Source organism: Myotis nattereri, assembly GCF_964212035.1.
Source record: "Myotis nattereri genome assembly, chromosome: 10".
In the NCBI taxonomy this organism is placed as follows: domain Eukaryota; kingdom Metazoa; phylum Chordata; class Mammalia; order Chiroptera; family Vespertilionidae; genus Myotis; species Myotis nattereri.
The window spans coordinates 62620238-62633193 of record NC_138085.1 but is presented as its reverse complement, the minus strand read 5'-3'; the positions used below and the strand labels follow the sequence as shown (position 1 = coordinate 62633193).

At 40.1% G+C, this 12956-nt stretch overlaps 1 protein-coding gene across 3 annotated transcripts in view; it reads left to right on the top strand.

Moving 5' to 3' along the window:
* Positions 1 to 12956, top strand: part of EML4 (EMAP like 4) — a 160054-nt gene that overhangs the window by 78042 nt on the left and 69056 nt on the right. For all 3 annotated transcript variants that reach the window (XM_081100907.1, XM_081100909.1, XM_081100908.1), the window contains exon 3: positions 9627 to 9756. In XM_081100907.1, coding sequence (XP_080957033.1) covers positions 9627 to 9756 — 130 coding nt within the window. The remainder of the gene's footprint in view (positions 1 to 9626; positions 9757 to 12956) is intronic.

Below are 12956 nucleotides of genomic sequence, written 5' to 3'. Positions count from 1 at the left end.
CCAAACAAAGCATAATATGGTAATGATATGCTAAGGCCACTTAAACGCTCACTGTAACGTGCACTGACCACCAGGGGGCAGATAGTCGACCTGTCAACCAGTTGCTGTGACGTGCACTGACCACCTGGGGGCAGACGCTCTGACTGGTAAGTAAGCTTGCTTCTGGGATCTGGCCGATCAGGACTGAGCGAGAAGGGCCCGACAAGCCCTGGAGCCCTCCCACAGTCCCTCCTCGGCTGGCCAACCTCCCACATCGCTTCCCAGCCCCGATTGTGTACTGGTGGTGTCCCTCGGCATGGCCTGTGCCCTCTCACAATCCAAGACCCCTTGAGAGATGTCAGAGAGCCGGTTTTGGCCTGATCCCACAGGCCAGGCCGAGGGACCCCACTGGTGCACGAATTTGTGTACCAGGCCCTCTAGTTGGTTTATAACTTGAATGGCAGGTAATTAGATGCAATTTACTTGTAAAGTGATGCAACTAATCAATGTTCATCTCATCCTAACCCACCTTTGTACCTTAGGACTGCCTAGGCCCACCTCCTACCTGCCTCTTAAAAAAAAAAACTAGTTTCTGCCCCTGTATCTATTATTGTTCAAAAGTTTATAATGGTCTCTAGAGCTGCCTCAAACAGATTGTCAAACTGTAGCAGGAAGGCCGGGGAGGGTTGGGGGGCAGGAGGTAGGGGGGTAAGAGATCAACCAAAGGACTTGTATGCATGCATATAAGCATAACCAATGGACATAAGACACTGGGGGATAAGGGAGGCTAGGGGACTGTCTAGGGCGAGGGGAAAAAAATGGACACATATGTAATACCCTTTGTAGTCCTTTAAGCAATAAAAAAAAATAAAATAAAATAAAAACTAGTTTCTGCCCTAACCGTTTTGGCTCAGTGGATAGAGCGTCGGCCTGCGGACTGAAAGGTCCCAGGTTTGATTCCAGTCAAGGGCATGTACCTTGGTTGTGGGCACATCCCCAGTGGGAGATGTGCAGGAAGCAGCTCATCGATATTTCTCTCTCATCAATGTTTCTAACTCTCTATCCCTCTCCCTTCCTCTCTGTAAAAAATCAATAAAATACACTTTTTTAAAAAAAACACCTAGTTTTACCAACTATTCTTTTTTTCTTCTAACCATTTTTCAGAGTCTTCCTCTTCAATGGCTATAACAGTTTGTTTACTGTAGCTAAGCGGTATTCAGAAAGTTATTATCTTATGTTTGGTTGTTTTATTACTGCAAATCAGAAATACCTAAACTAAATGGTAACTTCTAGGAGAGAGGAAGTTGGGGATATGTGCTCAGAGATGGGTGTGCAGACACTTCAGCTCTAATGGCATATATGTTTACATTTTACAAAAAGTCAAAAACAAGGTTTTGCTTCTGATAATGTCAGAATAAGCTCCTTTGTTTTCCTTTCATTATAAACTTAACAGCAGTTCTTACAGGATGAGGTAATTTGAACAGGGTTAGAAGATTTCTGCAATGTTTTAGTGGTCAGTTTTTTATTTTTTTCTGCACAGTAGTATTTTAAGTAATATTCAGTTATGGATTATAGGGTGACTCCATCTTATAAATATATTAATATTCAGAAGAGTATATTTCATAATCAGTAACTAAAATTTCACCATAGTGTAATTGCTGAGAAAAGAATAAATAGTCACATCAGTATCAACATAAAATGTCAATTTAGGTTAGAAATTTCAGAAACACTAAGTTGAAGTAGATATGCCATGAGACATTGGTAAAAGAATGGTAGTTGTTTTTTTAAGTGATATTCAAGAGAATGTAGAAAATGCAACTGAAACAATTCCATTACATGTGAAACTCAGAGATTATCTACACTAATAAAAGAGAAAAATGGTAATTGGCGTACGGCGATACCTTTTTCATTGGCTAATCAGGGCTATATGCAAATTAACTGCCAACTAAGATTGGCAGTTAACTGCCAACAAGATGGCGGCTAATTTGCATATGTAGGCACAATGCAGGGAGGCGAAAGGGAAAGCAGGAAGAAGCCCCCTGCCACTGACAGTGATCTGAAACCCAGGGGGGAGCTAAGAGCTGGGGGGCAGGGCAAAGGCGGCCCTGGGACCGCCTTTGCCCTGCCCCCCAGCCATGATCGGAGAATCAGGCGCCTTTGCCGCCCTGGCCAGTGATAGCAGGAAGTAGGGGTGGAGCCATCGATGGGAGCTGGGCACGGTCGAAGCTGGCAGTCCCAGGAGCTAGGGGTCCCTTGCCTGGGCCTAAAGCGGAGCCCACGATCGCGGCGCCCCCCGCTGCCACTGCAGGTCCCCGCTGCCTGGGCCGGACGCCTAGGCCAGAGGCGTTAGGCCTGGGCAGGGGCGGAGCCTGCAACCGCGGGGAGCTGGGGGTCCCCTGCCCAGGCCTGACACCTCTGCCGGAGGCCTCAGGCCTGGTCAAGGGGCCGATCCGGTGATTGGTGATCGGAGGGTGATGAGTGTCAACTCCTCTGGCTGAGGCATCAGGCCTGGGCGGGGGCCAGAACCAGTGATCGGGGGGAGATGGAGGTCCCCTGTCCGAGCCTGACACCTCTGGCGGAGGCGTCAGGCCTGGGCAAGGGGCCTATCAGGCGATCGGAGGGTGATGGGGGTCAACGCCTGAGGGCTCCCAGTATGTGAGAGGGGGCAGGCTGGGCTGAGGGACACTCTCCCCCCCCCCCCCCCATACACCCAGTGCACGAATTTCGTGCACCAGGCCCCTAGTATTATATATTTATGAGTTACACATATATACAGACTTATGTATATATTTTGAACAGTGCCTGTAATTTGTTGGTGTTTAGTGAATAAAACACCTAGACGTTAAATTCTAAATGAGTTACAGAGTACTTAATAGTCCTCATGCAAATTGTGGCCCTAATCAGATTATTTTGAAATTGAAGAGATTATTCCATTTATACTTTGGGAGTATAATGTTTTTCTGTTGGAAATAATTGTTAGCTTAATGTGTATGAAATACAAGCTCTTCTTTCTTCTTGAGGTAAAAGAACATGAAGAAACTTCGTTATGTATTTTTTATCAGAGAGGATTAGACATAATTTAACACAGGAAATTCAGAAATAACTATTGGTCCATGGCCCTATCTCACAATTGCTTTTAATGAGATATTCTAAAATAGAATATTCATACATAATTCATCTCTGAAATGCTTACATCATGTATATATGTGTGAGAGGGAGATTCTGATAAAGATATTATAAATATAGTAAAATTATCACTTGTACTTCAGTCTTTGGTGTGGCTCCAAAATTTCTTCAGGTTTTTTACTTTTTTAAAATTTTGTTTTCTTTCACTAGTGACTATACAATTAACAAATCCGGTGAGCATTCAGTTTAGGCCAAAGATTTGTTCTTTTTAACATAGTACTAGAAAATTTTCAATCATATATTATGTTTTTGAGACCTTTTTTATTCACATCAGCACCTTCGTTTTTCAGTTTTTTCATTTTATTACATAAAGTAATAAAATATTGAAATAATTACACAAACATTTCCACTTTTTATTGTTACTACTTTATGGAATAAACTTAATAACTGGCTCAGTAGTTGGAAGCCATTATATATAGGCTTTGAAATGGACATTAGAAGATGGCCTTTTAGGAGTAAATATTTAGGATGTGAATAGAGAGCCCCTGAAACTGATCAAAACTCTGAAACATACACTGCCATCTATTCATGTAAAGATGAATGATAATTCTACAGCTACCTTGAAAGCATTTGAAGAATTGAAGAGTAAACTATAGGACTTAGAAACATTGGTGGTGTATTGAATATTTTTATTGTGATAAAATATACATAACATGAAATTTACCACTTTAACTATTTTTATGTGTACAGTTCAGTGGCATTAAATACATTCATATTGTTGTGCAACCATCCATGCATATTCAGAACTCTTCCCTCTTCCCAAACTGGAACTATGTACCCACTAAACAATAACTCCACATTTGTTCCATCCATACTCTCTCAATCCTTAACCACCACCATTCTATTTCTATGAATTTCACTACTCTAAATACTTAGTATAATTGAAATCATACAATATTTGTTATTTTGTGTCTGTCTTATTTCACTTAGGACACTGGTGGGGATCGTTCGGCCCGAGGGCCGTCTAAGGCCTGTGAAATAATTTGGTCTGGCCCTGCCAAGGCATTAGGGGTGAGAGTTAATTAAATGTTTAACCATATACAGCAGGCTAATTTTAAATTGATAATTTTGTATGGCCTGAGAATATTATAAAAATCCAAATGGCCCTTGGCAAAAAAAAAGATTCCCCACCCCTGACTTAGAATAACATCTTCAAGGTCCATCCATGTGATAGTATGTTTCACAACTTCATTTGTTTTTTACGCTGAATAATATGCATTGTATGTATATATAACAATTGGATATCCATTCAGTGACATTTGGGTGGCTTCTACCTTTTGCGTATTGTGAATACTGTAGCTATGAACATGGGTGTACGAATATTTGCTTGACTCCCTGCTTTTTTAAAAATTGATTTTCAGAAAGAGAGAGAAATATCAATTTGTTGTCTCATTCACACACCCATTCGTTGATTCCTATATGTGCCCCAACCCAGGTATATAACCCCACAACCTTGGTGCATTGGGATGACACTCCAACCAAGATACCCAACCCAGACAACTCCCTGCTTTCAATTCTTTTGGGTATATATACCCAGATGTAGAATTGCTAGATTATATGGTAATTCCATGTTTAATTTTTGAGAAGTAGCCAATACTGTTTTCCACAACACCTGCACCATTTTAAATTCCTGCCAAAAATATACAAGGATTCCAATTTCTCTAAATACTTCCCAAGACTTGTTATTTGTGTGTGTGTGGCGGGGGGGGGGGGGGGGGGGTGTTGTTTTTAATAATAGCTGTCTTAATGAGTGTGAGTGATCTTTTTTTTGAGATGAGGTTTGGGACTTTGAAAGAAAGCATGGGAAGTGAATTGCAGACTAAATATGGCTTTACATAGTGTTTAATGTTTTATTGTGTGTGTATAACAAAAAAATCTAAAAAAAACTAATTTACATTTCAAAAAATATAGGAAAAGCAGTGCTCAGGAAAATTTATAGTTGTAAATGCCTATGTTAAAAAAAAAAAAAAGGACTAAGTCTGGGGAGAGAAACTAAGATGGCGGCATAGATAAACACCGGGAAATAGTCGCCTCACACAACAATTGAAAAATATCCCAAAGGACGGAGCAAACATCGTCCAGAACAACAGGAAGGCTGGCTGAGTGTAATTTCTACAACTAGAAGAAAAGAAAAGCACGCTGAGAGCCAGAGGAGCTGCGGAGGCTGAGTGCAGAGGTACGGCGGCGGCTCGCACGCGCGGAAAGGGGGTGGCACCTGAGGACGCGGCTGTCTTTTTGAATCACAAGCTCCCGACTGCTCTGAACTCCGGTTCCGGGAAGTCTCTGGGGACCCAGGACTCATACGGGGAGAGGCTGCTCTGTCAGGCGGCAGCGGGCGAACTTGAGGGCGGATTTCCCTCAGAGGTGCTTGCAGCCATTACCGGGACACTGAGACGCGCGACTCCGGGCGCGGAGAATCAGCCATAGCTTCTTTCTCCGCCCTTTTGACTCCCTGAGACCCCGCCCCACCCAGGCTGCGGCAGAGGCTTTTGCATGTGAATGTACCTAACTACAGTCCAGCCAGGCAGACCCGGAACTTCCAAGAGAAGGCCCAAGGCCCCGCAGCGGCTTGCATTGCTTCACAGCTGAGCCTCTTCGTGGCTCCGGCTGTGTGGCCTCAGGCAGGGGCTGAATTAGCACCTCCTTAGATCCAGGAGCCACTGTACCCAGTGGTCAGAGGGGGACCATTCTCCCACTTCAGACACAGCTGCTTCCCACAGCCAATTGGCCTGGAGGTCAATTCCTCCCAGTGATCCTACAACAACCAAGGCACCAAGAGTGCACCAAGAGTGTCCACCCCAGGTAACTGGGGAGGCTGAGCCACTGGGCCCTACAGGACACCTGGCGCGCAGGGCCACTCTTTCAACACAGGGAAGCAGCCAAAATGCGGAGACAAAGAAACAGGTCACAATTGGCAGAAACGGAGGAGGGCAGACGACTGGATATAGAGTTCAAGGCCACGTTTATAAGGTTTGTCAAGAATTTTATGGAAACCGCCGATAAATTTAATGAATCCCTCAAGGAGTATAGTGAGACCATGGAGGACATGAAAAAGGACCAACTAGAAATTAAGCATACACTGACTGAAATAAAGAATAATTTACAGAGATCCAACAGCAGACAAGAGGATCCCAAGAATCAAGTCAAAGATTTGAAATACAAAGAAACAAAAAATACCCAACCGAAAAAGAAAAAAGAAAAGAGATTCAAAAAGTATGAAGATAGTGTAAGGAACCTCTGGGACAACTTCAAGCGTACCAACATCAGAATTATAGGGGTACCAGAAGGAGAGAGAGGGCAAGATATTGAAAACCTTTTTGAAGAAATAATGACAGAAAACTTCCCCCACCTGGTGAAAGAAATGGACTTACAAGTCCAGGAAGCGCAGAGAACCCCAAACAAAAGGAATCCAAAGAGGACCACACCAAGACACATCATAATTAAAATGCCAAGAGCAAAAGATAAAGAGAGAATCTTAAAAGCAGCAAGAGAAAGACAGTCAGTTACCTACAAAGGAGTACCCATCCGACTGTCAGCTGATTTCTCAACAGAAACCATGCAGGCCAGAAGAGAGTGGCAAGAAATATTCAAAGAGATGAATAGCAAGAACCTGCAACCAAGATTACTTTATCCAGCAAAGCTATCATTCAGAATGGAAGGTCAGATAAAGAGCTTCACGGATAAGAAAAAGCTAAAGGAGTTCATCACCACCAAACCAGCATTATATGAAATGCTGAAAGGTATTCTTTAAGAAGAGGAAGAAGAAAAAGGAACTCTTACCATTTGCCACAGCATGGATGGAACTGGAGAGCAGATAAATACCACAAGATCTCACTTATTTGTGGAATATAATGAACAACATAAACTGATGAACAAGGACTGATCCAGAGACGGAGAGGCTTTGATTGGACTGTCGGGCCTTGGAGGGAAGGTAGGGGAGGGTGGGGGCAAGGGGGAAAGATCAACCAAAGGACTTATATGCAAGCATATAGGCCTAACCAATGGACACGGACAACAGGGGGGTGAGGGGATGAGCGGGGGGGGGGGGGGGGGGGGAGTAGAGGGTACACATATGTAATATCTTAATCAATAAAAAATATTTAAAAAAAAAACTCAAATCAGTAACTAACTTTAACCTTAAGGAAATAGAAAAACAAAAAATCAAATCTAAAACCAGCAGAGGGAAGGGAATAATAAAGATTAGAGATAAATGAAGTAGAATATAGGAAAATAATAGAGTTAATGAAACCAAAGCTTAAAAAAAAAAAAAAAGATGAACAAACTTGACAAACTTTTAGCTCTAAAATTACTAAGAAAAAAGAAGGAAGACAACAATTTACATCATATAGTTCTATTGAAAAAATGGCCAAAGGATTTCAATAGATATTACTCCAAAGAGGATATACAAATGGCTAACAAGCCCAGTAGAAGATTTTCATCTTCATTAGGGAAATGTAATTCAAAATCATAGTGAGATAGCACTTAATACTCACAGAGAAGGCTATAAGTTTTTTAAAAAACTGAAAATAAGTGTTGGCAAGGATGTGGTAAAATTGGAACCCTCATACATTGCTGGTGGATAGTAAAATGGTACAACTGCTGTGTTTGTTGGGGTTTCTCAGTAAATTAAACATAAAATTACCATGTGAACCAGCGATTCTCCTAGTTATATACCTAAATAAATGATGCGATGTTCACATGAAAACTTGTACACAAATGTTTATAGCAACACTAGTCAAAATAGCCAAAAGATGGAAACAACCAGATATCTATGACGGATGGATGAATAAACAAAATGTGGTATATTTATACAATGGCATATTATTCAGCCATATAAAAGAATGAAGTGCTCATATATGCTGCCACATGGAGGAACCTTGAAAACATAGTGCTAAGTGAAAGAAGCTGGACACAAAAAGAGCATACATAGTATGATTCTTTGTATATGAAATATTTGGAATAGGCAAATCTATAGAGATAATGCAGGTTAATGGTTGACAATGGCTGGGGGGAGGTGCAGTAGGGACTGCATAATAGTAAAGAGTTTCTGTTGGAGGTGATGAAAATGTTCTTGAATTGAGAAATAGTGACGGTTGCACAACATTGTAAATACACTGATTGCTACTGAATTGTACCTTTATAAATGGTTAAAGTTGCAGATTTTACATTATGAGTATTTACCACAATTTTTTTTTTTTTTAAAGCTGTAGTACAACCCTGGCCAGATGGCTTGGTTGTTTGCAGCAGCATCCTGTACACCAAAAGGTCATGGGTTCGAGTCCTAGTCGGGGTGCATGCAGAAGGCAACTGATCAATATTTGTTTCTCTCTCCTGTCTCTCTTAAAATCAGTAAACATATTCTCAGGTGAGGATAAAAAAATAAATTTTAAAAAATTAAATATTGTAATACATCAGTCTCCTGTTTCACAGACTAGCACTAGAGCTGATGACCAATGATATTAGCATAAATTGGAAGGGTTGTACCTTATAATTTGTGAAACATTTCCTAGGAAATTTTAAAAAATAAAATACAGTAGATCTCCCCCTTCCTCTCTTCTGAGTCATTTGGTCTGAGGTAGGGTCTAGGAATCTGTTTATTAAGGAAACATTTTAGATGCTTATGATGTAGGTGTGCCTATCTGCTTACTCAGGTAAAAATGCAGTGTTATACCATCATATATGGGACACTTTAGAGCAGCGATCGCCAACCGGTGGTCTGCGGACGACTGGTGGTCTGTGAGGTCCGAAAGGCTGGCGACCGCTGCTTTAGAGTGCTTTACGTAAAAGTGTTTTACTCTGTGCTTTTATGAAGAGAAGCAAACAAGCAAATGTGAGATTGGCCAGATTTAAAAGTTAGATTTTCTTTTGTGCATGTGAGAAAACTGAGTCCAATAATTCAAAACTTCTCTATTCCCAAACCTTTAAATAAACTTACCCCTTAAGTGTATGTGGCTGCTTTATTTGTGACTTTGAGTCTTCTGACCACACCAGCGTAGGCATCACATATTTATTCCAGTCCTTCTACTGTGTAAATTTAAAAAGCAGAGGTTACTTTGTATACTTATAATTTATTAATATGAAATAACATGCTAAGATTTAACATTTAGTATTTCTAATTAAATTTCAACAGAACCTGAGCTATTTCTGAAAATTAGTGACATGTGGGGAATTTGTGGTTTAATTTGAAGCACAACCTAAAATCATGTACTTCAAAGCTGCTATGTGTGACAAGCAAACCATTTAGGTAACGAATGATCTAGCTGCAATTTAGCAATTTAGCATGACTTCCCTATAAATTTATTCTGATGAGATTAACTCTTGAGACAAGACTGTTGTATGCTGTATACCAGGGAGAAAAATGTGCTTACTAGTTCCAAACACTAATGTTTTACTTTTTTAAACTCCAATCTTTGAGAAATATTTTTAAATTTAGTGAAAATTTTTTTCTTAATCACCTTTAGGTCAAACAGGCATTCGAGAAGCTATTTCCATGTCCTGTATAACCAATGGGAGTGGCACAAACAGAAAACCGAGTCATACCAGCTCTGTCTCAGTTGCCAGAAAAGACACTTTTTCATCTGCTGCTAAAAGGTATCCATTTGTAAGGGGTGTGTGTGTGTGTGTGTGTGTGTGTGTGTGTGTGTGAGAGAGAGAGAGAGAGAGAGAGAGAGAGAGAGAGAGAGAGAGAGAGAGAGAAACATTGTAAAATGGTCGAATGTGATAACAGTCCACTTCTGAAACAAATGTGAAGTAGAGCTTATGGAATTGAAGTATGTCCTTTGAACATAGAGATATCTCAGCCTGTACTCACTCAGTTTATAATCATCATACCTATTGAGTTGTGTGAGGCAGTTTTGGTTGTAGATTTAAAAAAACATTTGCATTTTCTGGGGAGTTTTTTTGGTTTCTTTTTAACAAGCATTTGTTGATAAGTTAAGTGTCACTATGTTTAATGTAATTACACAAGTGAATTTTCCATAGAAAGTGATACATTTGCTATAACATGCTTGCCTATCTATAATAATAAAAGCGTAATATGCTAATTAGACTGGACATCCTTCTGGACGAAGCCGCGGTGGTGTGGGCAGAGGCAGGCAGGTGGCAGGCAGTGGCCGAGCCCTTTGCACGAATTTCATGCATCAGGCCTCTAGTTTATAAAGTAGTGGGCATACAATTTCAGGTGTACAACATAGTGATTCAGCATTTTTATGTACCCTATGATGTGATCACCACAATAAATCTAGTAAATATCTGTGACCATACAAAGTTATTAAGATATTAATGGCTATATTTCCTTTGCTGTACATTACATTCCTGTGACTTATTTTAGAACTGTAAGTTTGTACCTCTTATTCACCTTCACTTTTTTCACTTAACCCTTCCCTTCCCTTCCTTCTAGCAACCATCAGTTTGTTCTCTGTATCTGAGTCTTTATTTTGTTTTTTTTTAGGTTCCACATAAAAGTGATATACAGTATTTGTCATCTTCTAATGCAGCTTTTTAAAGGAGAAATAGAGTCTTTGATAAATATCTACATTAGTGGGATGTTAAACACTATTATAACTTTTATTCTTTAACCATGACTACAAAATTAAGGCTTAGTTTAAAATATAGTACTGTATGGTATGTGTATTATGTATGTGTGTCAGGGATGGAAGACAGTGGAAATACTGCAATATAAAAGTTTCAGTGGATTACAGATTTATATTCTCTACTTTTCATCAATTAATTTAATCTTTTGTTTCAACAAAATTGCTTTTGTGTAATTCCTAACAAATTATTCCATATGGAGTTTGGAGAGACCACAAGAGATCAACTACATAGTCTTAGAGCTGTTTTCTTCAAAGAATAATTGAGGACCTTAAGTAATAGAATAATATTTTAAAATGTACTGATAGAAAATGGTTGCCTCGATAAACTAATGCTAGTGACTGAATGTTAACCAGGAATGGTGAAGAAATAACAAGATCTTTAGGCCTTTTAAAAGCCCCTTCTAGAATTCAGTCTTTGAAGTCATTGTCATTACAGAATCTAGACTTTCTTCTCCAAGGTATGCAAAAATTTATTACCTGTGCTCTACTCTCAGGAAAGAAAATGACAAATTATAAGAAGACAAATGCAGAGTGGAAATTTTTCATACAGTTTTTAATTAACTTCCTTGTATCCAGTAATAGTTTAGATTTTTACCAAGCTATAGTTCTGTGCAATGATCAATATTATGCATGATAATGACTCAGCAGTCTAAGACCAACTGAGTTTGTTACTTTATGATTCAGGGGCTTGGTAGTATTTTGCTTTTAATAAATCAAAAGGAAAATCTCTTAGGTTGTGCTGGACCCCACATAAGAGTAGTGGCTTGTCCATTCAGGATAGTTTGAAGAACAAGGAAAAAAGCAATTTCTAACTCAGATATAAATTTCAAAGTTAATCTGATATTTTTGAGGTAAAATTATATGTCAGCACATACTTTAAAAAAACACACACAAAAAACTGAACATGAAGTAGAGAGTTAAGGAACAGTCTGAAGGTATCAGAATTAATCAGATTAAGAAATGTCACTGTCAAAATTATATGTTAACATTTTAAACTATTATAATGCGATAAATTGTATATAGTATGCATATTTGTTTAAAATGTTTATAAACCTACTCCCTTGTAGATTTATACACCATATAGTCTAATTACAAAATGTCTTTGATTAAGTTTAAACAGTTGATAGTTTTCTACCTTTTCAACTCTGGAATTCAAGTCTTGATTCTATCTGCTTTGTAGTTTATGCAGTGTAAGGATTCTTACATCATGTGGTTAGGCATGGCAGGTGCGTCATTAATCAAGAGTCAAGGTGTGAATACTGTCAACAATAAAAATAAAAGTCAAAGTGTTGAATCACAAGAATTTATACATAAATGTTTGTTTTGGTTAATCCTCCCCTGAGAATATTTTCTTCATTGATTATTTTATTTTTAGAGAGTGGAAGGGAAGGGGAGAGATAGGGAGAGAACATCCTTGTGAGACATATCAATTGGTTGCCTCCTGCAAGCACCCCAACCTGGGTGGGAATAGAGCCTGCAACTGAGGTACATGCCCTTGACAGGAACCAAACCCAGCACTCTTCAGTCCATGAAACAACACTCCAACCACTAAGCCAAACCAGCTAGGGCCAAAAATGTTTTATTTAACACAAAATATCTTATATAATAAATGGGTAATATGCAAATTGACCCTGATGGCAGAACGACCAGGAAAGACTGGCCAGTCACTGTGACGCGCACTGACCACCAGGGGCAGATGCTCAACATAGGAGCTGCCCCCTGGTGATCAGTGCGCTCCCACAGGGGGAGCTCCACTCAACCACAAGCCAGGCTAAGGGCTGCAAGCACAGCTGTGGTGACGGGAGCCTCTCTGGCCATCTCAGCAGCGCTAAGGTTGTCAACTGTGGCTTAGGCCCACTCCCTATGAGGAGTGCCTAAGCTGTCAGTGGGACATCCCCCGAGGGCTCCCGGGCTGCCAGAGGGATGTCTGACTGCCAGCCTAGGCCTGATCCCCAGGGAGCGGGCCTAAGCTGGCAGGTGGACATTCCCCGAGGGGTCGCACGCTGGGCTGAGGGACCCCTCTCCCCCACCAAGTGCATGAATTTTCATGCACCGGGCCTCTAGTATTCACATATATTCATTTGTCAATTAAATGAGCCTCTCATCCCTTTCTAAGTATGCATCTCTGATTAGATGCCTTATTGATGATCTTGCATAAAATATACCCATAAATTATTTTTTATAATTTTTAGTTGTAGT